The sequence below is a fragment of the Staurois parvus genome, unplaced genomic scaffold, assembly GCF_062004578.1.
Source record: "Staurois parvus isolate SC_StPar_1 unplaced genomic scaffold, SC_StPar_1.0 ptg000320l, whole genome shotgun sequence".
Taxonomy (NCBI): Eukaryota; Metazoa; Chordata; class Amphibia; order Anura; family Ranidae; genus Staurois; species Staurois parvus.
The window spans coordinates 1,538,404-1,565,204 of record NW_028318116.1 but is presented as its reverse complement, the minus strand read 5'-3'; the positions used below and the strand labels follow the sequence as shown (position 1 = coordinate 1,565,204).

Below are 26,801 nucleotides of genomic sequence, written 5' to 3'. Positions count from 1 at the left end.
ATCCATTTGAATGGTAGTTTCTTGCTTTCTTCCACATCTTTCAGGTTTTGGTTGCCATTTTAAAGCATTTGCTTCATTTTAGCTGAGCAGCCTATCATTTTCTGCACTTCTTTATATGTTTTCCCCTCTCCAATCAACATTTTAATCAAGGTATGCTGTTCTTCTGAACAATGTCTGGAACGACCCATTTTTCTCAATTTCAGAGAGAAATGCACTGTAACCAGCATGTACAACATTTGCTGCCTTCCTTCCTTAAATAAGGGCAATAATTGCCACCTGTTTTTCAAAGAATGAATGACCTCACTAATAGAACTCCACACTGCTATTATTTTGAACATGCCCCTTCAAATTAGTGATTCAATTACACAGAATCAGCAGCATGCATGTCATGACTGTTGGGTCTGTTGGATTTCTATTACTCTACTACACCTGCTAGTAAATTATTTGCCATATAGAAATATCATTTCTATCAAAAACAGCGATTGATCAGGTTAGTGATGTCTGACTGCTATTATTTTGAACACAACTGTATGTGCGGCAGCTTGGCGTTAAGGCCCACCCACTGCACATGTGCTTTACACCTGCAGAAAAAGGTTCAAGGAATTCTACAGTCACAGCGTATGCTTTTATTTTATAACCTCAGCAATGCAAGTAATGTTATTTTTGACAATCCAATGTATGCTTACATGAAACCTATCAGCTGCCCATCTCTTCCAATAACTTCCTGGATTTCCCTGCATGTCTTGCAGCTTCTCTTCTCGTGTCTTTCATTTTTTAAGAACTACATATCCCATGGTAACTTGGTGCCTGCAAGCAGTGATGATGTCACATGTGGTATGTTTCCTGCACTGACTATGCCTCCTGAAACTCCTTCTCTTCAGCACTTCTGCAATATAACTGAAGTTCAGGCAGCAGGTTCTCTGGATCGTTCACATTAATAATGGTAGGCTAGAAATAACTGAAAATTCACTGTGGAAATAAATAGGATTTTACATTTTAACCATAGATATGCTTCTAAACAACAGTTTGAGAAAGGCCATTTTCTGTTCCAGCATGATTTTGCCCCTGTGCACGAGGTTACCTCCAGAAAGATACAATTTGACCAGCATGGTATAGAGCAGAGGCGATCAACCACTTAAGTGGTTTGGTGACCGGTTGCAGGCCACAACAAAATTAAATGGATAAGAAATTTGAATTTTTGATTCTAAATATCACAATGAACACTTTCCTCCTGCAGCCGCTGAATGTCGGCGGGAGGGAGAGGAGGAGAATCCAGCTTTCAGCAGTTGAAGGAGGAAGATGGAGAGGATTGGTTCCTGTATATGCCACCCTCACCACTCTTCCTGTCCAAGTGTAAAACAGAATGTGACAGGCCGCACAGCGTCAGGGATTGCAACGCTTGACGCTACACCAATGGTTGGGGGGTAAAAACATGAAAACACGTCTCAACTATGGGGTTTTTCTGCCTTCGAAACCGCAAATGTAACCAAGCCCTTATTGCCCTGAGCCCTTTCACACAGATGCGCTGCAGTTTAGCTGCATTTGCCAGACTTGTGTTAAATCTTGCAGCTGTGGTGCACTTTCTGAGAGCTCATCAAACCTTCTGCAATCAAAAGTTTTGGCGTGCTTTCAGAAAGCGCATCAAACCCAATATAGTTCCGCCACTATTCAATTTAACTATACAAGCCTGCACTTTGCTATAGACACCCAGCCTATGCCTTGCACAGAACAGTGCTATCCCTGAGCAACATGAACAAACACAAGGTAACTTCATTTTGGAAAGAGGCTTTCAAAGCCATTTTTTTTTATTTGTCCTTCATTTTTGGGTTTTTAGGTTGTGTGTGTTGAGCTGTCTAGCTATTACTCTGCACAACAATAACTATCAACATAGAGGATGTGCCCAGAAATTTACAAAAGTCTGGGATGCATGGTTGGGGACACCGGGATTAGCATCAACACAATTAGTTAAGGACAGGTCTACTGTGACATAATTATTGTCCCATCAACCCTTGAATGGGAATTAGGGATATAGCTGTATACATACGGTAAAACTCTGCTTTTGGCAAATACTGAATCAGACTTTCTATTTACTATATTGCACGTAGATGAGCTGAGGAGGTTTGACTCTCAGAGTTCAGTTCAGAAGAAGGCTGGTTTTTGTTAACTTGTTAAAAATTATTTTGGTTTATGTTTTGTGTTATTTTAACTTCTCTTTTTCCCAGTCTGTCTTGAAATTTGTTTTTTTTTTTTTTTTCCAGAAAAAAGGATCTGGAAAAGGTTGTGGTCTAGAATCTGTTTATATCTTTGATATACATGACTATGTACACCTTTTATAATATAACACTGTAACTTGTTGGAACTAACGGCAAAACTCCACTGGAGATTGAGGTTGTATGATTATATGTATACATGGATCCAAACTTCAATAAATAAAAAAAAAAGATCTGATTTAAAAAAAACAACAATTAACTAAACTGATGCACAGATTCCAGGAGTGATAATTTAGACTAAGCTCCGATCTGAAAGGACTCCCTTGTTATTACTGGAGAATTCACTACAGAGACCTATTCAGTTCCAACATTTACAGCAGCAGCTACCTTAACAACAAACCTGTCTTCGCTGATTACTATATGAATAGGGGGTCAGACACCTGTACTTTTTACTCCACCCTCCCCAGAAACTTGCTAACCCACAGCCTAGGGCCCACCACAATGCATCCATCTGTGAAAATAGGATTTTTGTACTCGCTGTAAGAAAAATCACTATTTTGAAGTCGATTAAGTGATGCAGGAAGTATGCAATCTTTGGATTATATTACTGTCTACAGTAGTATTTGAATATGGCAAACAAAAAACTGTAGGCCAGCACAGAATAACTGCTACTACTAGTATGCTAGCAGTTCTGAAACAAAGACGTACCTAGAGCATGATCATAGACACAGTGGTGTAGGTCCTGTGTCCCTCAATAGAACCCAAGAAAAGGATCTTCTGGATTTTCTCTCTTGTCCATTGAGGAACACAGGAAGACTTTTTCCTTTGCAACATCTAAAAGGCAATGAGGAGCAGGCAACAGCAATTGCTAACGGGCCCTAGAAAACAACAAAATAAAACTCTGACTTGCCTGAATCTGCCTGAAAGTCCTTATGTCCGAAGATGGCATCAGATGAGGCAGGAATGTTCACCTGATAGAACTTAAGCAATGTGTGAACAGAAGACCAGGTGGCAGCCTTACAAGTCCAAAAAGCATTTTAGAAACTAGTAGAGTGCACTTGACAGAAAGAAATGGAACCCGATCCTTGAGACCATAAGCTTGAATATTGGCCCAAGCAACATAGATACAGTGAGGAACAGAAGTATTTGAACACCCTGCGATATTATGTTCAGCAGTGCAAGACAAATTCTTTAAAAATCATACAATGTGATTTCCTGAATTTTTTTTTTTAAATTCTGTCTCTCAGAGTGGGAATGCACCTACAATGTGAATTTCAGACCCCTCCATGATTTCTAAGTGGGAGAACTTGCAAAATCACAGGGTGTTCAAATACTTCTGTTCCTCACTGTATGTCTAAGGCGAAACTATGATGTTTTTCAAGGGTCCATTCAGAATGACAAAAAGGGAATGTCATCCTAAAAGAAGCAATGGCTGAGAAGTAGACTCACAAAGCCTGGACCAAATCCAAAGGAGGAAAAATTCCATCCAATGAGCAGGAGCCAGAAAGAAGTACAGATAAACAAAGTCCTGGTTAAACTGAAAGGCAGAGACTACTATAGGCAAGAAGGTCTCAACAATACCTTTTACCTATGCAAGACCAAAGAGGGTTCTTTGCAAGAAGACAGTTCAAATACTAATCTCGCAGAAGTGATAGCTACATAAAAAAACATTGTGGGTGAGAATGGTGGGAGTTCTTTCTCTAATGGGTTGAAGCAGCAGATTCTGAAACACAGAGAGAAGCAGATTCAGAATCCAGTTAGTCAAGGAAATGGATGGTGGGAACTAAATGGGGAGACCCCCTACACAAAGGTCTTAGCCAAAGAGAGAAACAGAATGGAAAGAGCAGAGACTTGACCCTTGATAGTCCTCACACTCTGGTCCAGACCCAAATACAGCAAGGAGAGGATTCAGCTCACAAAGAAGCTCCTAGACTTAAAACAAGTAAAGTAATTCTTCTAAATCAAATTATAAACCTTGCTAAAAACAGATTTCCCAGCCTGGAGAATCATAGGAATAACAGATTCCAAGATGCCCCTTTTCATTAGAACCCTGGGCTGCTGTTAAAGCCAGCGACCGAGAAAAGCAGGATGGCAAATGGCCCATGGTATTGTATTTTCAGATGGTGGGCAGGGCGGGCCCATGGTGTGTCTGCTTGAAGTTGTACCAGGTCTGCCAACCTGAAGCAATAAGAATCAACAGAATGCCCACCATCTCGATCCTGCAAAGTATGAAGAAGTTTAATGGGAGGAAAGGTATAGATCAGGATGTACTGATCCCATGGAGCTGTCTCAGAATTCACTGCTTCCACCAATGGAACCCCGAACCTGGAAACAGATCTATCCAGTTTCGTATATTATAAAAGTGCTGTGCAACCATATGATAATCACAATGTGAATCCAAAATTATTTACAAAACACCACTGTTTGTATAAATCAACTTGAACCTTAAAAAACAAAACAAAAAAAACATATATACGTGCATATGTATAAGTACCTGAAATAAATAAATAATAAATAAATATGTGCTAAAATCAATAGTAATCATTTTTGTTTAGTCCCAAGAAAAATGATGCAAACACCACACAGTATTAATAGTCCTTTGCTTTCACATTAAACGAATCCTTGACATATGTACTTGTGCTAATTATTATCCACTGCTTCCATGATGAGCGCCACTTTTCATCTTGTATGGTATTTGCACAATTATTCTTGGGACTAAACACAAATAATTACTATTGATTTTAGCACATATGCATGCATATAGGTTTTCTTTTAAGATTCAAGTTAATTTATACAAAATAATATTTGGTTTCATGTCATTCACATTGTGATTATCACATGGTTGCACAGCACTTTTATAATATAAGTACCTAGTGGATGTGGGAACGCGTATCAGCGTTAGCGGCAACTATAGGGTACATTTAAGTTTTGATATAGTGAGGCACATATTGCGCAGGGGGCATTTGGTTACCTTATAAACCTGTCCAGTTTGTTGTTGAACCGTATGCCAAGGAGGTCCACATCCGGCGTCCTCCGCCAGTCCGCCTGCTTATTGTCTATATCTGGAATGTACATGGCTGACAATGCTGGAACATGAAGTTCTGACCAAGTGTTCATTGTACCTGTCTTGCCACAGCTAGACTTTTGGTTCCTACCTGATGACAGTCATTCACTATTCTGTGGCGTTGTTTGACAAAATATAGATCTGATAGCACTTCAACTCCAGTCCTGAAGAGCCAAATCACCAAGATGTTTATCGGGGGTATGAGATTCCTCCAACAATCTTGACCACTGAACCAACAGGGCGCCAGTCATGAGAATCCTCAAAAAAACAGGAAGAACAGATTCCAGAGCCAGATGCCTGGCCTAACCTGGCCCCTGGCATCAATTTTATCAACCAGAGAAGAGACAGGTTCAATTTGCAAACATGCAGTTTCAGAGGTCTAGAGTGAAATTGGGCAAAGAGCACTGCCTAAAGGGAGGCTACTATCAGTCGCCTCAAGACATCATGCAGTAGTGGAGAGTCGGAAACCTTCCAGATTGACAAGTTCAAACCTCAGACCAGAGAGTCTAAAGTTTTTTTGGGGAAGGAGCACTGTGTCCTAAGCAAAGAACAGACCAAATATACCTCCAGGTAATGAACAAGTTCCAAAAATGATTTCTGAAGACTCCAAGTTCCACCTCAACCACTATAACAATTGCATAATTAGAGTTACTGTACGTTTTCCAACAGAGCCCTTGTCGACGGTCAACAGTTATCAGAGTATCCTACAATGAGGTTGCCATGAGCGTGCAACCAGACTAACACTGGAGCCAACACATTGGTGAGGGACTAAATATAGGCCGAACGGCAGAGCTGTGAACTTGTAGTGCACTGGTCCTACAGGAAACCTCAGAAAACGTGTGACGGAAAGATGGGGGCATGCAAGTGAGCACTTTTATGTTCACGGAAGCCAGAAATTCTGCCTGCTGAAGGAAGGAAATCGCAAACTTGGTGGATACCATCCAAAATTTTGACCTAAATGTAGACATTCAAGGTTTTGAGGTCCAAGGTGGGGTGATTGCACCTTTTTTGTTTTAGGAAAGTGAGCAGGACGGAATTAAAACCCTGGAAACATTCCACAAGAGGGACTGAAGCTATGATACCCATATCTAGAAGGCCCCAAGGAACCTAAAGAGCCTAATAACAGCAGGGAGATGATTCGTTGATGCTGTACGGAAGAAAGGAGCAGAGTGTGCACAACATTCCACCCAGTAAATTACATTACTGCTCGGTCACACATTGTTAACCCCTTTTATAAAAACATCAGCAGGAAATTGGGAGTATTGATGCCAGCAGCCAACAAAATTGAGTGAGCTCCCAGTGCTCATCCTGACCTGTCCACTTACTGAGTTTTCAGAGACAGGGCAAGCACAGTGGCAATACCAGTGGCTCTGGACCTGAGACGCACTCCGCAGCTGACTTTTACCAGACAGAGGTATGGAAACCGCACCACACGAAACCCAATACCTGAAGGTCATAACAGGCTAGCCCTACAATGTTCAGTCCAGCAGGATCCCAGAATGATACCACAAAATCCAGGCTGGGGAAAATAGCTGGACAGCTGCAAAACGGAGGGGAAAACTAAAGCAGTGCTGTAGAGATAAGTCTTGACTGAAGAAAATGTCACAGGTTACTTTTTAACAGCAGAACTGAAGAAAAAGGTATCCATCCTCCTAGAACACTAAAAAAAAAATTGGAGCATGTTGGTAGTAGGAGGGATTTTCCCTAGGCTGGCCTGCAGATTTTTTTGTCCAATTCTCCTATAGACAGCAGCATCACCCAAAGTTTAAAGACCAGTGTCCCTCAGTGGACTGGAAAGGAATCTTTTTCCTGGTACCAACATGGCAGCATACAAGTGGTAGTATAACGGCCTATGCCTGCCAACAAGACCACAGCAAAGCTATAAAGTGTTGACACCCACACAACAACCCATTCCCTTTTTTGTCCTCATGGCCAGCATGGAGAGAACAAACCGTTACCTTCCACCTTTGGTGGTTAAGCACGCAGGTTCAGCCTCTCCTGCAGCACAGTCCCTGACCTTTGGATGATAAAGGCTCTGTCAAGGCAGTGAACCCCTTCTGTGAATAGGTAGGTGCTAGGTAGTCTCACATACAACAATGAAGGGTGATTTTCCCCAGAAGTGCTCTCCTTTTCTGGAGTCTGCCTCCAGAAAAAAAAAAAAAGAGAGTGGATCCATAGAGCTATGATACCATATTTCCAACACAATCATGTCTTCTAACTTTTTTTAAAGATATGAACGTCCTCCAAAGCTGTATGTTACATCTCCTCTTGAGATGATGGATGGCATTCTGGTGTTCCTCATTGTTCCAGGCTGGCCCAGGGGGATGTAGTACGCCAACCTAAAAGAATGTTGGGCTCTACTGGATCAGAATTTTCTATTCCCATGGAACATTTTCTTATTCAGCTTCATGGTTGGCGACAGAACCTCAAGTTCTGTCAGACAGATTTTTGTGGATTCCAGTGATCTATTGATGCTAAGCTCAGAGCTCTACTTGTTAAATATATCGCTGGGCATGCGATGCATGCCTATCTTGGTGTAAGTCTCAGGACTTCTTCCCCAAATGTTTCCTCTTCTGCAGCTGGACCTGGGCCAGTGTTTGGCTCGCTGTACCATTAGGGCTCTCAGTATTACTATGCATTGTGACTCCATGGGATCATAAGTAGTTCACTTGTAACCTTCGCTTGGTGAGGCAAGTGTCTGGACTGGTAGCCTTATCCGGCATGGAATCCTTCTGTTTTTTCATAAGACAATGTTGTGTTGAGACACAGTTTTTCATCTTGTCTAGGGTGGTTCTATCTGTCTGTCTAAACAGGCCATCCTTATCCTTTTGTGTCTCCAGATTATTTAAAGGTAGTTCCCATCTATGATTAGCTGTGGCTGGTCTGGATGGAAAGTCTCTCAGCCTCCACTTCTTTCAGGCAGGCTATTATCAATTGTTCTTCAAATTAGACCAGTACTAACTCTGATTTTTAGTTCTACCATGTCAAATTGACTAAGCAGACCTTCACCCAACCCCATGATCTGGGGCTCAGGTTCCATCCCTTTTTGACAGGATGAACTCTACTAAATTTATGGAGTACATCCTGAGCTTTTGGCCACAGATGAATGTTTCTCAGATCTGCCACCTAGACTTCTATCCTCACTTTCTCTATATTCTACTAGGTGGGCATTCGGCTTCATCTGAAGCCAACTTCTAGTATAAGAACCCTTGGGCAAGCTCTTTGAGCTGCATGCAGTTCACAGATTTACTGTTGTTGCATCACAAGCCTGTGGGTATTTGCAGTTTGCCTATCCCACAGTGGGATTGCTCTGACTAGCCTTAGGTTAAGTATTGCCACAATTCATCCAGATCAAGGATAGCACACTTTTGTAATTAACAGTCGTTAAGGTAGCCAGAACAGCTATACCTAGAACATAAGAAGCTAAAAAGGGTAGAAGTGTACTATTGCCTTGCAATTCCTAAAGTTAATTCAAAGACCCCAATATACAACTGGACTGCAGCCACCGTAAGTTATTGCTGCACATTCAACTATCAGCAACTGCATACTGTGGGCATCTTATTCAAAGATGTCAACCAACACAATAGGCAGGACAGCCAAACAGATCCTCTTATGGCACCTTCCTTCAGCAGAAATAATGGACTCAGTAGTCCTCACTACAGCTGACTTTGACGGGAAGGCGGTAGCTTACTCACTAGCCTACGTTTCCCACTCTGGTAGCTAATTATTGGTCTACCACATGTATTCTGCCATGCTGGTGCCAAGAAAATGGAAAATTGTATCAAATACTTACAATAATTTTCCTTTCCTGGCCCTAATCCATGGCAGCATACGAAAGCATCCAGTTTGTTCCTAGCATTGTACAGGGAATAGGCTGTTGTGTGGTGGTCAGCACTTGCAAGCTTTGCAATAGTCCTGTGACCAGGAAAGGAAAATTTCTGTATATATTGATATAAGTTTCCATTTTTTGCACGGACCACATTTATGATCCAGAGGCTCTCATCTATTTGACAGTTTGGGCCAGTAAGCCATAGATGTTTATGAACAATGACTTCAGATATGTGTAGCTTACACTCTGCCTTCCGTTCACTCCCAGTGGCTGAATGAGTGAAGTGAAAGTAAGTATATATACCTGTTGAGGTCTGTGGGTAAAGGTAACCAGTTATTTTACCCTGTATGGTAAAAACACACGTTTAACCTTTCATTGCTTGCCATTTCTTACTTCAGATGGCTGAACATTGCTATTTTTTTACATGCTCATTAAAGGCTTGGAAGACTTCAGAAAAAATGCAAGACACTTAGAACTTGAAAAATTGTAATTTTGAAAGTAATAGTTGTGCAAAGGTTTCTGAAATTAACACAAACTAATCAGCTACAATTATAATCAGCATTTGCAGGAATACCTAATATATGTAATGCAGTGCAATAGACACCTTTTGTCCGTGCATCTTAAATGTACTTAGGTGTATGTGGATTATTATTTTATCTTTTTTTATGCTTCTTTTTTCCATATTCATTTCTATTTTTATTTATTTCACTTTATGACTGCATCCTATACACAGTAAGTGACAGATACACTTTCAAAGGCCATCAGGACCCCCCCCCCCCCCCCAAGTGTGTCAGAAGCCGATCACTGACGAAAAGCCTGTATCTTCATTTGCTGGGTGTGCAACCAATCAAGTCACATCTATGTTCAGTGCAGAGGCCATAGTTTGAAGTTAAAACTAGATTGCTTTAAACTGTGAATGGTCAAGTACATACATCAATGGCCATTTGAGTGAGGTTACAGTTACTATGCATCTAATATGTCCTTGGCAAAGGACAGAGTTTATCGTCACAGCGATATTCTGAAGTGGCAATTGACATTTGTGCCTGTCGCACTTTACCCTAGTAATAAGAAAGTATGTTTTGCAAGCATATTTCTTGTTTTACACACAGTTTTTTTGCTCAACCCGGCGGGCTGAACGAAAAAAAAAAAAGAAAAGAAAGAAATTATGTTAGTACAGCGATCTCTCCCACTGTGCCTTTATGTTCAGACAGGGGTCTCCCTCCACTGGTTGCGAGCGCTGATCGGATGTTGGTTTTCCAGTGTGTCCCTCCAGCAAAAGCTGGTCCTTAGACCAGCTTCTGTTGGCAGGACAGCTGTACACATGTCCCGAATGCTGGCCGGTTCGTGCTGAACAGGCCAATATTTGGACAGTGTGCACCTAGCTTTAGAATGACAGCATAGTCCAAAACAACAAAGCCATGATTGCTTTAAAGCAGTGCTCTCCAAACTTTCTAAACAGAGGGCCAGTTTTCTGTCCTTCAGACTTTAGGGGGGCCAGACTGGGGCCATTGGGAGTAGAAAGGGTCCCGACATCAGTGGAAAAAAAACAATGCCCCATCTTTCATGCCAGTGGGAGGAATTGTGCCCCATCGCTGGTTTCACTGGGAATTATTATGCCCCATTATTGGTGTCATTGGGCCCCATTGTTGGTGTTAATAGGAGAAATTGTCACCCATCATTGGTGTCATTGGGAAGAATTGTGCCTCATCATTGGTGTCATTGGGAAGAATTGTGCGTAATCATTGGTGTCATTGGGAGGACTTGTGCCTCTTCATTGGTATCAGTGGGGGGAAATTATGCTCATTTGTTTTTATTAGTGGATAAAATAGTACCCCAAGGGTCTGATAAGAGCAATCAAATGGTCACATATGGCCTCCAGGCCACAGTTTGGAGATTACTGGTTTAGAGTGATGCCCCACCGTTTCTCAGTCTGAGTGATGCTGTGCAGGGAATACATGTCATATCAAGACATATTCAGGAAGTTATTCTTGTTCTATTTAAATATTTCAATCTGTTTATTGCAGTTTTAAAGAATAATAAAAAACACATACGAAAAAAGATAGAGAAACATATATGTGCATAAGGTCATTAGCCATGTATCTTGACAAATACAGCTGGTAAATCACCCAGGAGAAAAAAAAAGGGAAGAATGTCGAGAGCAGTTAGGAAGGCATTCTCTCACGCCTCAGTCCTCCGGTGATAGATATCGTATCCAAGGTTGCCACATCTTATCAAATAAATTCTGGTTGGTATACAGAGATCATGACAACAGTAGCTTTTCTGTAACAAAACTTGATCATCGACTGGTTTTAAACACCACGCTATGGCTATTCTAGCAGCTAGTATCGTGTTCGGGATTTCAATATCCTGCTCTAAAAGAAAGAAATCCCTGGTAATCTAGGAACATTCACATCAGTAACCAAACAGATCATGTGAAAAATCCAGATCCAAAACCTTCCTGAAACACTGGGGAGAAGCCTATGCCTTCTTGTTCTATTTAAAAACATACTACAATTATTTACTTATGAATACATGACTTAATTAAACTGTGACTTCTCTTTTTAATCCAGCCTGGAGTGTTAAAGGAAACCCGGTCGGACAGGAATAGAGAGGTTGCCACTGCAGGTCCCCTTCTGAAGATGCATACTTGTCTCGAACCAGCAAATCAGAAGTACTGTCGACACAAGGCCAGCATACGAAATCAGCAAAGGCAACCTCCATTTTTCTTTTGCCACGTTTCTTTTAAAGGTTAAGTTCACCTTTTGGGGAAAAAATAATGAACGGACATATTTTTGCAGGGAAAAAAAAAAGTGCATTTAATATTTTTTCCCTAAGAAGCCTGCAAAGCATTGCACCTGTGATTATTGGATCGGGGACAAAGCTAGACTCCTGCACACAAGCCCTGCAGCTTTCAGTACAGCCTGTATACGGGCTGACTGTTTACAAGCTGCAGGGCTTGTGAATGAACTAGGAGGCGCTCATTAGCAACCCTGCAATCCATTCAGAACTACAAGCCATCACCCCCAAAGGCTGAATGAATGATGTGGCCATGTGGACGGAGCCCTGCACAGCCACAATATTTTTGAACAGTGACAGTGGGCGCAGGGGAGAAGTTCCCCCGCTCACACTCAAAATGAGGGGAGAGAGCGGGAGAAGCTGCAGCTGCTGAACCATGTTACATGTTCCACCTTAAATACGGATGGAACATGTAACATGTCTCAAAAAGGTGAACTCCAGATGAATACACACATTAAATACATATATGGCAGGGGTGGGCAACTGTGGCCTTCCAGCTGTTGGTGAACTACAAGTCCCATCATGCCTCTGCCTTTGGGAGTCATGGTTATAACTGTCAGTTTTGCAATGCCTCATGGGACTTGTAGTTCTACAACAGCTGGAGGGCCACAGTTACCCACCCTTGGGATCTGTTGTATGTGTCAAAGGACTTATATTTCTGTCCATCCAGTCCTAAGATATACACAGCCCTTCCAGACAGAATATCTGGCCTGGTGAACTTACTTTTCTGCATTTAAAACTTGGTCAATCGGCCAACAAACTGTGACTGAACAGTAAAGCAGCAGCAACAACCCACTCTGTCACTCCACCACCTTGTCAGTGTTGTATTTGCATGCAGTACACCTAACTGGCCCCTAGTTCTATTAAAATTCAGGGACTTACACTACTTGCATTAACCACTTGCCCTCCTGAGGATTTACCCCCCTTCCTGACCAGGGCATTTTTTGCATTACGGTGCTGCATTACTTTAACTGACATTTGCACGGTCGTACAACACTGTACCCAAATAAAATTTACATCTTTTTGTTCCCCACAAACTGAGCTTTCTTTCAGTGGTATTTGATTGCTTCTGCGTTTTTAATTTTTTGCACTATAAAAAAGAAAGAAAAAAAAAAAGTCCAACAATTTTGAGAAAAAAAACAACATTTTTTACTTTTTGCTATTAAACATGTCTAGTAAAGAAATGTAAAAAAAATCAAATTTCATCATAAATTTAGGCCAAAATGTATTCTGCGACATGTCTTTACTAAAAAAAAAAACCTAATATGTGTAAATTAATTGTTTTATGTGAAAGTTATAGCATTTACAAATGGCGGTATATATACTGGGATTTTATTATTTTTTTTTATTTGTAATAGTAGTGGTGGCAATCAGCGACTTATAGCAGGACTGCGGCGGACATTCTGACACTGGGGGGAATTGACTGGGTGTTGCTGATGTCCCCAGTGACACTAATACAGTGATCAGTGCTACAAAAAAATACTGACACTGTACTAATGGCACTGGGCAGGAAGGGGTTAACATGAGGGGCGATCAAAGGGTTAACTATGTGCAGGGAGTGTTTTACTGGGGGGTAGTGTGTGTATGTGATTCACTGTAATCACACTGCTCTGGATGGCTGTGCTGTGCACAGCCATCCAGAGCAGTGTGCTCGAGCTGACAGGGAGGACTGTTAGTAAACAAAACAGTCCTCCTTCCCGTCGGTGATCGTCGGAAATCACCAGGCTCCGGCGAGTAATTACCGTCCGGGGCCCGGTGATTGACAGCTGCGGAAACCAATGGCGGCGTGGGTAGGGCATGCGTCCCCTACCAGGAAATACAAAATTACGTATATATGTGCTCCCGTGCCACCCTGTAGCAGCATTTCTGCTATAGGGTGGTCAGGAAGTGGTTAAAAACATTTTTTTTTTATTGAATTTAAAGTGTTACTAAACCCTGGACCCTGCATTCACTATATCTGGTCTCCCCGGACCCTGCATTCACTATATCTGGTCTCCCACAGTACACAGAACATGCAAGTGCAATTTTTTTTAGTAAATATAAACTGCTAAATACCTTTTCTCATCAGCAGTATATAGCAGTCTTGTGATTTCTATCAGTGTCCAGCTGAGCACTGGTTAAAGCTTGTTGGAGAAGTTTTCCTTCTCCTCTGATTGTCCAATGAGATTGCATAACCCCTGACCCCCTGTCTGGACAGTGCTGATTGGCCCTGTGCTGATCACATGCACTCTGCCAAGAAAAGAAAACTCTTCAGCAATACACACCAAACTGAGCATGTGCAGCTTCCCCCAAGGCTCTGGTTCTATCAGCAGATGGATTGGAGACAGTAGAAGAAGGGGAGGATCAGAGAAGACAAAATCAAACAGCCTTTTTGCACTGTACAGAGGATTAACCCCTTAGTTCCACAGTAGGTATAACAAGAATGCTTTACTGCATATACTGACTGATTTTACTGATGTGGGTTCAGTAACACTAAGTATAATGTCTACCTTCCCCACAGCATTCCATTGCAGCATTAGTTAACCAATAAATTACCAGTGTGTTTTCACCTATGAGCAGACCATCTCCACCTCTGCTGGACAATGACGATGCATTTATTCTTGCTTACCGTAAACCAGATCAACCGGATTAGGTTCAGACTTGCAGATGAGCTCCAGCGTAGGAGAATCAGAACGCGTGCTACGCAGGACCCCTTCCCTCACCACAGCACGGTGCTCCACCACCTCTATGTGCTGATCCTGAATCAAAACCACCGGCTCCATCTGCTGAACCCCGACTTCCTCCACCTCACACTTTGGTGCTGAAAGGTAGAAGGAAATATGGTTAAGTTCTAGAATGGACAGGAAAGAAAACCTGTTGGCAATATGGCACCATATTATGGTTAGTCTCAATCTGGTAACTATTTCAGGGAAAGGAAAGTTTTAGGTCAGTGATAGCTTATTTAACTTGAACTTATTTATATAATAGCATGTAAAGACTAATTCTGGGCAGCAATATGTTTTAAATATACCCCCTCACTTAATGCTCTCCTTTTCCAGGGGATCAAACATAATATTACTTGCTTTAATCCAGGGACCTATGGTACCCCCCCCAATCCAGGGACCTATGGTACTCCCCCCCAATCCAGGGACTTATAGTACCCCCCCCCCCCCCCATGGATGTGACAGTCAGTCCCCCAGAGCCATTCTTCTTTCCAGTCTTTGCTCCACATATCACTGTCACAACATCCTATTCTGCTGACTCGGCCTATTGTCCTACTTGATGATGCAGATGGTCAGTCCGCATCCCAGTGCTGGAGAAAGAGGACCTGAAGTGAAGACGTTACGTCATACTAGACACATGGGGCAAAAAAATCAGTTGGGGAAGGAGGGGGGATATTTAATTATTTTGATACTTTCAGAGTTCAGCTTTAAGTTTACTAGAACAAGTGTGCACACTCTAGAACAGGCAAGGTTGAGTATTTTACAAATATTAAATATTTAAGTGGGTAAAATGTGCAGGAGAGCAGTGCAGATGGCACTATGTACAGTGGGCTCTCTTGCTCACACCATGCTGGGGTGGGATCTCCTAGAGCAGCGGTTCTCAATCTGTGGGTCGCGACCCCTTTGAAGGTCGAACAACCCTTTCACAGGGGTCTCCTAAGACCATCGTAAAACACATATTTCCGATGATCTTAGGAACCGAGACACCGCTCCTCTATTAGTCTCCAGGCGGGTCCGCCCACATGCAGATACGTCCACATTTCCCTGGACCGCGATGTGTGCGCGGGATGACATGCCGCCCCTGTCATCTGGCCACATCCCCGGGATCAATCAACAGCTCCGCCTCCTCGCCAGTGATTGGCCGCCGGAACTGTAGCTCAGGCGAGGCACACAGACAGCCAATCACCGGCGAGGAGGTGGAGCTTGGAGAGGTGGAGCTTGGAGAGGTGCAGCCGAGCAGCAGCGCGAAGATCAAAGAAGATCGAGCGAGGGAGCGGCCGGAGAGGGAAGACAGCTGACAGGTAAGTGTCTGTAGCATGCAGATGGTGCTGCTGCAGCCAGGTATGCTGGCTGTAGATGGGAGAGGGAGGGAGCGAGCCCAGGCTGGAGCAGGAGTCAGCAAGGTAAGTATCATTGGTGTCAGTGGGAGGAATAGTGCCCCATCATTGGTGTCACTAATAACAATGATGGGGCACTATTCCTCCCACTGACACCAATGATGGGGCATTATTTCCTCTCCCCCCCCCCCCCACTGACACCAACGATGGGGAACTATTCCTCCCCCCACTGACACCAACGGTGGGGCACTATTCCTCCCCCCACTGACACCATCGATGGGGCACTATTCCTCCCCACTGACACCAATGATGGGGCACTATTCCCCCCCACACTAGTATCAATGATGGGGCACTATTCCCCCCCCCTCCCCCACTGACACCAACGATGGGGCACTATTCCTCCCACACTGACACCAACAATGTGGCACTATTCCTCCCACTGATACCAATGATGGGACACTATTCCTCCCACTGATACCAATGATGGGACGCTATTCCTCCCACTGATACCAACGATGGGACACTATTCCTCCCACTGACATCAGTGATGTGGCACTACTCCTCTCACTGACACCAATGATGTGGCACTACTCTTCTCACTGCAAAAATTACAGTTATGAAGTAGCAAGGAAAATAATTTTATGGTTGGGGGTCACCACAACATGAGGAACTGTATTAAAGGGTTGCGGCATTAGGAAGGTTGAGAACCACTGTCCTAGAGTCAGGCAGAGTACAGACACCTGGTTCATTTGTATTGCCCACCCCAACACCTTTCCTTCCAGGATCTCTGCTGCAGAAGTCCTGGGCTGTGAGGAAGCCCAGTATTGGTGAAGCAGAGAGCCCGGGAGCAGCAGCGCATGAACGAATGTTAAGGGAAGCCGAGAGTCAGGTTTGATGTATATTTAAGAAAGGCTCTGTAACAGGACTGCAGATACCCTAGTTGTGCTCCCCCAGCTTGGAAACATCAGATGGATGGATCATTAAAGATGGGGGGAGGGGTGACACCACAATGACAGATCTGGGGTAGGGGTGTAGAACTATGAGGACGTTTACTGCTGGGAGAGGAGATGAGCTGTAGAGAGGAGAACTGCCGAAAGGGGAGTTGTGCTATGAGGAGGTGTACTGCTAGGAGAGATGAGCTGTAGGGAGGAATACTGCCGAAAGGGGAGTTGTGCTATGAGGAGGTGTACTGCTAGGAGAGATGAGCTGTAGGGAGGAGTACTGCCGAAAGGGGAGTTGAGCTATGAGGAGGTGTACTGCTGGGAGAGGAGATGAGCTAAGGGAGAAGTACTGCCGAAAGGGGAGTTCAGCTAAGGGGAGGTGTACTGCTGGGAGAGGAGATGAGCTGTAGGGAGGAGTACTGCCAAAAGGGGAGTTGAGCTATGGGGAGGTGTACTGCTGGGAGAGGAGATGAGCTGTAGGGAGGAGTACTGCCGAAAGGGGAGTTGTGCTATGGGGAGGTGTACTGCTGGGAGAGGAGATGAGCTGTACGGAGGAGTACTGCTGAAACGGGAGTTGAGCTATGGGGAGGTGTACTGCTGGGAGAGGAGAAGAGCTGTACGGAGGAGTACTGCCGAAAGGGGAGTTGAGCTATGGGGAGGTGTACTGCTGGGAGAGGAGATGAGCTGTAGGGAGGAGTACTGCCGAAAGGGGAGTTGAGCTATGGGGAGGTGTACTGCTGGGAGAGGAGATAAGCTAAGGGAGGAGTACTGCCGAAAAGGGAGTTGAGCTATGGGGAGGTGTACTGCAGAGAGAGGAGATGAGCTGTAGGGAGGAGTACTGCCGAAAGGGGAGTTGAGCTATGGGGAGGTGTACTGCTGGGAGAGGAGATGAGCTAAGGGAGGAGTACTGCCGAAAAGGGAGTTGAGCTATGGGGAGGTGTACTGCAGAGAGAGGAGATGAGCTGTAGGGAGGAGTACTGCCGAAAGGGGAGTTGAGCTATGGGGAGGTGTATTGCTGGGAGAGGAGAAGAGCTGTACGGAGGAGTACTGCCGAAAGGGGAGTTGAGCTATGGGGAGGTGTACTGCTGGGAGAGGAGATGAGCTAAGGGAGGAGTACTGCCGAAAAGGGAGTTGAGCTATGGGGAGGTGTACTGCAGAGAGAGGAGATGAGCTGTAGGGAGGAGTACTGGCGAAAGGGGAGTTGAGCTATGGGGAGGTGTATTGCTGGGAGAGGAGAAGAGCTGTACGGAGGAGTACTGCCGAAAGGGGAGTTGAGCTATGGGGAGGTGTACTGCTGGGAGAGGAGATGAGCTGTAGGGAGGAGTACTGCCAAAAGGGGAGTTGAGCTATGGGGAGGTGTACTGCTGGGACACCAGATTAGCTGTAGGGAGGAGTACTGCCGAAAGGGGAGTTGAGCTATGGGGAGGTGTACTGCTGGGAGAGGAGATGAGCTGTGGGGAGGAGTACTGCCGAAAAGGGGAGTTGAGCTAAGGGGAGGTGTACTGCTGGGAGAGGAGATGAGCTGTAGGGAGGAGTACTGCCAAAAGGGTAGTTGTACTGCTGGGAGAGGAGATGAGCTGTAGGGAGGAGTACTGCCAAAATGGGAGTTGAGCTATAGGGAGGTGTACTGCTGGGAGACCAGATGAGCTGTAGGCAGGAGTACTGCCGAAAGGGGAGTTGTGCTATATGGAGGTATACTGCTGGGAGAGGAGATGAGCTGTAGGGAGGAGTACTGCCGAAAGGGGAGTTGAGCTATGGGGAGGTGTACTGCTGGGAGCGGAGATGAGCTAAGGGAGGAGTACTGCCGAAAAGGGAGTTGAGCTATGGGGAGGTGTACTGCAGAGAGAGGAGATGAGCTGTAGGGAGGAGTACTGCTGAAAGGGGAGTTGAGCTATGGGGAGGTGTACTGCTGAGAGAGATGAGCTGTAGGGAGGAGTACTGCCGAAAAGGGAGTTGAGCTATGGGGAGGTGTACTGCTGGGAGAGCAGATGAGCTGTAGGGAGGAGTACTGCCGAAAGGGGAGTTGTGCTATATGGAGGTATACTGCTGGGAGAGGAGATGAGCTGTAGGGAGGAGTACTGCCGAAAGGGGAGTTGAGCTATGGGGAGGTGTACTGCTGGGAGCGGAGATGAGCTAAGGGAGGAGTACTGCCGAAAAGGGAGTTGAGCTATGGGGAGGTGTACTGCAGAGAGAGGAGATGAGCTGTAGGGAGGAGTACTGCTGAAAGGGGAGTTGAGCTATGGGGAGGTGTACTGCTGAGAGAGATGAGCTGTAGGGAGGAGTACTGCCGAAAAGGGAGTTGAGCTATGCGGAGGTGTACTGCTGGGAGAGGAGAAGAGCTGTAGGGAGGAGTACTGCCAAAAGGGGAGTTGCGCTATGGGGAGGTGTACTGCTGGGAGAGCAGATGAGCTGTAAGGAGGAGTACTGCCGAAAGGGGAGTTGAGCTAAAGGGAGGTGTACTGCTGGGAGAGGAGATGAGCTGTAGGAAGGAGTACTGCCAAAAGGGGAGTTGTACTGCTGGGAGAGGATGAGCTGTAGGGAGGAGTACTGCCAAAATGGGAGTTGAGCTATGGGGAGGTGTACTGCTGGGACAGGTGCTGGTTAAACTCTTGCCTGTCAGGGCTGGGGAAGTACACCAAGTCCCTGTTGTAAAAAGTGAAGTAGGACTTCAATATTATAGTATTAAGGATATCATTATCAGTACAGTCTTTGGTTATAATTAAAGTCTATGTCCAGCCATTTTTTTAATTCTTCTATAGCAGTGGTCTCCAAACTGTGGTCCATGGGCGAGATGTGGCTTTATCTGGCCCTTGAGGCATTATTTCTCCTACTGACACCAACAATGAAGCACCATTCTTTGCTCTGACACCAAAGATGGGGAACTATCACTCCCTCTTACACCAATGATGGGATACTATTCATTCAACTGACACCAACGATTGGGAACTTTCTCTTCCCACATACATCAATGATGGGATACTATTCAATCAACTGACACAAATGGTGGGGAACTTTCCCTCCCACTTACACCAATGACGAGATACTATTCATTCAACTGACACCAACGATGCGGAACTTTCCCTCCAACTTTCACCAAGGACGGGATATTATTCATTCAACTGACACCAACAATTGGGAACTTTCCTTCCCACTTTTACCAATGACGGGATACTATTCATTCAACTGACACCAACGATGCGGAACTTTCCTTTCCCACTTACACAAATGATGGGATACTATTCACTCAACTGACAAAAACGATGGGACACAATTTATTCCACTGATACCAACAATGGGACCCTACTCCTTCCATTGACACCTACAATGGGGCACTATTCCTTCCGCTGACTGATGGGGCAAGGTTTCTCCCACTAATACCAAATGATGGGGCACTATTCCTCTACTTACTAACAGGTGCTTTTTTTTTTTTTTTTTTTTACTCCCAAGGCATTTTAAACTTCAACCAGCCATAGTCCGGCCCTCCTAAAGTATGAAGGACAGTAAACTGGCCCTTTGTTTAGAAAGTTTGAAGACCCCTGCTATATAGGATTATAGATTAGGGAAGGATTAGAATCCCTGCACACGCCTATGTAATCCAAGGGCCCTAGAAAGTATTAGAAAACTCAGCAGCTTTGTACAATGTACAGTATGGTCATACCTATAATCCCCCATGAAATCTGGGTGAAAAACTTCCAGATAACATTTGCCACGTCCTGCCTTGTTGCTAGGACCTGAAAGCCATTAGACGCCCAGTCCCAGCATTACAGGGGTGAAAACCAACGGACAGTACGATTGCCATCTGTGAGTTTTTCGTCCAGGTTTCAGGGGCACCCAAATGGTTTACAGTTATGACAATAAAATGAACATTTTAAAAATCTGCACCTTTTTTAATAGCTATAGGAGCCTCATTACTGTATTGATTATTTTACGGAAAAAGTGACCTTAGCTTTTCCCTCACTTTCTTTTATGGTTTTACCAAACTGAAACAGGTACAGAGACTCATATATTAGGTGACAAGGGTCCATACTCTACTAAATAAAACAAAAAAAAAAAAAAAGTTTTGTTTCGGATATTCTCAGTCACTTTCTGTCTGGTAAGACCACTATCACATGACAATAAGTGAGAGGAAATCTCTGTAAAGGAGCTCTAATCCTTCCCCACTCTATTAAAAAATGCTTTGGATGGACATACACTTTAAGGCTCCAGGCACACTGGGCGTTTTAATAACGCTGGTAATGTCCTGTTAAAAACTTGAGTTTTTCAGCGTTTTTTCATTAGCATTCAGCTGCGTTTTTTCGCTTTTGCTGTTTTTTTTTTAACCAAAAAATAATTTTTTTTTTTGCTGAAAAAAACATCCAAAAATGCAGATTTGCTGCAATTTACCACTAAAAAAACTCCTCTAGAAACCCACTAGTCCTGGGGTTTTTTTCTATCCAAAAAATGCTGATTACAGTCCATTTGTGCATGGACACATAGGATAACATGCTGGCTGAAGAAAAAAACGTCAAAAGCCAAAAACAGCCGCTGTAAAAATGTCAAATGTGCATGAGGACTAAAGGGAAACCATAATAGTTTTAGATCATTTTTGAATACATTATTTACAAACAGATGTTTCTATCAGTTTTTTTATATACACACACTCACATACACACAGTCTTTGTTTGAAAAATAAATATTTATTATATATTTAATTTTTATTATATTTATTATTTATTTAAGGTGCATCTATGATACAAGTTTCCCAATGCGGATACGGATCAGAGCAGAAGCAGTTTTGGTTCAGACCCTTTTTCCTGGACTAAATCTCCCATATGAAGAAGTAAGAAGGGAGGGGGAAGGGCCATTGTTCTAACTCATTCAAATCTGTATGTAAACTTCAGTTTGATGTTCTGATCTCTATAAGCTTTTTTCCATCGTGAGGAAAAGGAGAAATTGAAAATGTGAAAAAGACACTAAACCCCTATTCACACAAAGGCAATTTGTCATGTGATTTGACAGTTCAAAAATCGCATGACAAGTCGCACCCTATTTGTGCCTATGGAGCCATTCAAATCGGTGCAACTCTGGCTTGCACCGATTTTGAAAAAGGGTCCATCACTATTCCTTGTGATTTCATGTGCGACTTGCATTGACATCTGTGCATGAAGTCGCACAGACCAGCGCCATTGAAATCACAATACTTCAGCTGAAGTAGCTCGATTTCAAAACAGCATTCACAGTGAAACAGGGCTAAAGCTCCCCCTACTCTTTGGAAATGAAAATACTAGCATGCATTCTTTAACCACTTCCCGTCCGGCCCATTTACATAAACGGCCAGACGGTAGCAGTGCAGGAGCAGGTTGCCGTTCACAAACAGCGCCCGCATTTTCAGCCTGTGCGCGCTCCCTGGGAGTGCACGGCACCGCGATCCAGCGCCCGCTGTGTCCAGCCGTTTATGTACATGGGCTGGATGGGACGTGGTTAAAGATTACATGCTAGTATTCTCATTTCCAAAGAGTAGGGGGGAGCTTTAGCCCTGGTGGACACAGCGGAACACTGACCTCACACTCTGTGTGAGGTCCCGATCATGTGATCACCGATTGGCCAATCAGTGATCACATGAATAGTAGTAAGCAAGATGTCACTTACTGACATCATTGCTTACTACTTGTGAAATCTGTGAATGATCTCAGAGGTCACATGGTACAGGGCTATTCACAACAGCCTTGTATCATGTGACAAGCTGTGATCAATCACAACTCTCACAGTATTTCTCAATGGCTGCAAGAATGCAGCCAGAGAGGAGAAAGGATTGCTTTTACAGCCTTTATGAGTGTAAAAGCAGTGTAAAAAAAAACAAAATCTTCATCACCCCCCACAAGTACTACAGTGTCACTATGGTGACACTGTACTGCTAGGGTGACAGTATGTAAAAAAAAAAAAAAACCAACAAATATAAAAAAAAAGTTGAAAAATTATAATTTTTGGTTATAAACTAATTTGGGTTTTATCTGTCTCAAAAAAAATGCTAAAAAATTCATATGGGTACAGTGTTGCATGACCGCGCAATTGTCAAAGTGTGACAGCGCTGAAAGCTGAAAATTGGCCTGGACAGGAAAGGGTAAAAGTGTCCGGACTTGAAGTGGTTAACAGCTGTAATACCACAACTCTGGTCAAACAATATTGCGCCCCCCTCCCCAACAAACTACACTTCTTTTTTTTTTTTTTTTAAATAAAAGGTTCTTTCACCCACTATTATCTTATTTCATGGTCTTGTGATCTTATGCCTTGATAGTTCCAATGACCAGTCCGCTGAAGACGTTCTGCATGCTAGTCACTGACTGGTCTTGCTGCTGCCCCTATTGTGGATATCATCATACCTGCACTGTAATCTGTATAGGACCAATGTCAACATCATCAGGATGGGACTGCTATAGGTATCTGCCCACATTCCAAGCTGTTTTAGGAAAAAATAATAAACGCACATAGTTTTGCAGGGAAAAAAAACACACCTTTATTATTTTTTCTACAGGAGCCTGCAAAGCATTGCGCCCACAATCACTAGATCGGAGACGCAACGTCAGGCTCCTGAAAACATGTGATCCAGCATACTTGCCTGTACCTCTGCACAGGCTGTTTGAAAGCTGGAGGAAGTGTCAGCAGACTACGAGGGCGCTCACCAGCGTCCTTGCAGTCCATTGAAACTACAAACCACCAGCTGCACTGGCAGACAGGACTCGTAGTTTATTCATTCACAGATCCCTGTGAATGAATGAAGCGGCACTGCAGGCTGAACCCCACACAGCCATTCTGATTTGAACATGTGACAGCGGCTGTGGGCAGAGAGGATCCCCTGCCTGCTGCCACAGGGGAAAGGATGAGGGGGTGTGTGGGGCACGAGCTGGAATTTATTACACCCTAAATGCAGTTTTAACATGTTCCAAAGGTGAACTTTTTTTGTTTTTTTTATAGATCACTGCGGTTCAGCTTTTTTTTTCTGACTGTAATAAATATACACAAACCACTGTACACACCGTATACCCATCTAAGGACTGGTGGTCAGGTAGCCCTCTAGCAGTAGACCATCTTTTACACTCTATTTCTGTAATATGGCAGTTTACAAAAAAATTATTTGCTAGTAACTGTGAAAAAAATGTTATTAAGCACAGGTACCAACTTTTTGCTTTGTAAGATGAACTCACCCCCACCCCCCAAAAAAAAAAAACTGGGGGAACATGTCTGTGCGTCTTATGGACCGAATATGGAGCGGATAACCCGCTATTCCCGCCACCGCTGTGTTAGAATACTGGGCCAGCCGCTTGGCTCTTCTGTGCAGAACCTGCTCCTTGGTCCTACCTGTTCCTTGGTCCAGCAGTGTCCTCACCGTCTTCTCTCCCTGGCACCGGCATCTTTAATGTGGGCACCCGGCTGTGACAGCTTGCGGCTTCACAGCCGGGTGCCCACTGCACATGCGCGAGAAGCGATGCGCTTTGTGAATGGTCCAGCAGTCTTCTGGGACCTGTCCCAGAAGACGGGGAGGGAGGACAACTCCGTGGAAGTGGGAACCTGTCAAATTAGGGTACCCGCTCCCCCCCTTCCGCTCCCCAAAGGTCTGCAGTCTCTGGTCACCTCCTGTACCGGGTCCGCAGTCTCTGGTCAACCCCTGTACCGTGTCCGCAGTATCTGGTCAACCCCTGTACCGTGTCCGCAGTATCTGGTCAACCCCTGTACCGTGTCCGCAGTATCTGGTCAACCCCCTGTACCGTGTCCGCAGTCTCTGGTCAACCCCTGTACCGTGTCCGCAGTCTCTGGTCAACCCCTGTACCGTGTCCGCAGTCTCTGGTCAACCCCTGTACCGTGTCCGCAGTCTCTGGTCATCCCCTGTACCGTGTCTGCAGTCTCTGGTCAACCCCTGTACCGTGTCTGCAGTCTCTGGTCAACCCCTGTACCGTGTCTGCAGTCTCTGGTCAACCCCTGTACCGTGTCTGCAGTCTCTGGTCAACCCCTGTACCGTGTCTGCAGTCTCTGGTCAACCCCTGTACCGTGTCTGCAGTCTCTGGTCAACCCCTGTACCGTGTCTGCAGTCTCTGGTCAACCCCTGTACCGTGTCTGCAGTCTCTGGTCAACCCCTGTACCGTGTCTGCAGTCTCTGGTCAACCCCTGTACCGTGTCTGCAGTCTCTGGTCAACCCCTGTACCGTGTCTGCAGTCTCTGGTCAACCCCTGTACCGTGTCTGCAGTCTCTGGTCAACCCCTGTACCGTGTCTGCAGTCTCTGGTCAACCCCTGTACCGTGTCTGCAGTCTCTGGTCAACCCCTGTACCGTGTCTGCAGTATCTGGTCATCCCCTGTACCATGTCTGTAGTCCCTGGTCATTTCCTGTACTGTGTCTGCAGTCCATTGGTTCAGAATATTTTTGTCTTGTTTCCTCCTCTAAAACCTAGGTGCGTCTTATGGTCAAGTGCGTCTTATAGAGAAAGAAATATGGTACTCAAAATTCTGTGAAAGGGAAAACCCTTTAATCTCAACACTAAAATTAGCATGCTGATACAATGCATGGTGAAATTATTTAAAAAGTTAAACAAAAGTGCTAGAGCCCTTTCACACACTGCTCCATTGAAAACACACGGTAAAAAACGCACATGCATTTCTGATGCATTTCCTGCTGTCTGACTCACAGCATGCACCTGTGAAACATGGACATGTGACTTGAAAAGCGCACCAAAAATGCAACCACAATGTGTTTGATGCATTTAACATTCATTTCAAATGGGAGATGCATTTTTGGTGTGCTTTTGAAAAACACACCAAAGATGCAGCATGCAGAACATTTCAAAACGCACCGTACCTGCAGCACATTGGTGTGAAGAGTTCCATAGGATTTAAAAGGGAAATTTAATTGTGATCTTTGCATCTGTATGAAAGTGCCCTTGTCCTTATTATTAGTAATTGGAATATTGTGGCACCCAAATGACAAATGCCCAAACAATAATAAGTGTTGCCCGCATTGAGCCAGGCAAAAAAGGTTAGCAGCTGCCCCTAAAAAGTGAAATACACTTGAATAATTAAATACGTGAATAGGCAGGAGCTACAATAATTGTATGTCAAAAAAGAAATAATACAGTATACTCTCAACATCATCTAACAAATGATATTCCTAGACAAAAAACAATATATAGTGAACATTAAGGTGACAGTCCCATGAAGATGTAGTCCCGTAGATCAAAAAATATGCTCTTTCACCACGTGCAAACAATAAGTGAATTGCTCACTCGCCAGAAAAAAATTGACCCGGGTTAAGGTGGTCAAATACGGTTTATTGTCATAAGTGTTGGCGACCAGCAACAGGCTCTCCTGGATCAGACTTCCCAGTCTCCTAATAAGGGATATGGATCCAAGGAATCAAAGATAACTGCCCCCCCGTTGGATGGTCATAAAGCTCTGGATATACCAGTAGTAGATGGAATCATAATCCCAGGCTCTCCTCAAAATAAAGGTGATGCTCCAAGTAGCTCAAATAAACCACATAATTAGGATATGCTCTAAGTGTAGGATTTATTGAAAAAAATGGCATAACAAATAAATGTATGTCAATACACTCACATGTAGTGATGAGAGAGAGAGAGAGAGTGTGTGTGTGTGTGTCTGTGTGTGTGTGTGTGTCTGTGTGTGTGTTTTGTCCTCAGGAAGTCCCATGACGTCACATCCGGCCTATCGAAAGCGAGGCTTGGAGTGCATGCCGGCCATACTATTGGAATTTATACAGTATCTCCCAGAAGTGAGTACACCCCTCACATTTTTGTAAATACTTGATTCTATCTTTTCATGTGACAACACTGAAGAAATGACACTGCTACAATGTGACGTAGTGAGTGTACAGCTTGTATAACAGTGTAAATTTGCTGTCCCCTTAAAATAACTCAACACACAGCCAGGGGTGGACTG

The 26,801-nt window shown here is 44.2% G+C and overlaps 1 protein-coding gene across 3 annotated transcripts in view; it reads right to left on the bottom strand.

The window, feature by feature from the left end:
• Positions 1–26,801, bottom strand: part of ZFP91 (ZFP91 zinc finger protein, atypical E3 ubiquitin ligase) — a 96,863-nt gene that overhangs the window by 48,029 nt on the left and 22,033 nt on the right. For all 3 annotated transcript variants that reach the window (XM_089683692.1, XM_089683690.1, XM_089683691.1), the window contains exon 3: positions 14,508–14,699. In XM_089683692.1, the coding sequence (XP_089539818.1) occupies positions 14,508–14,699 (192 nt within the window). The remainder of the gene's footprint in view (positions 1–14,507; positions 14,700–26,801) is intronic.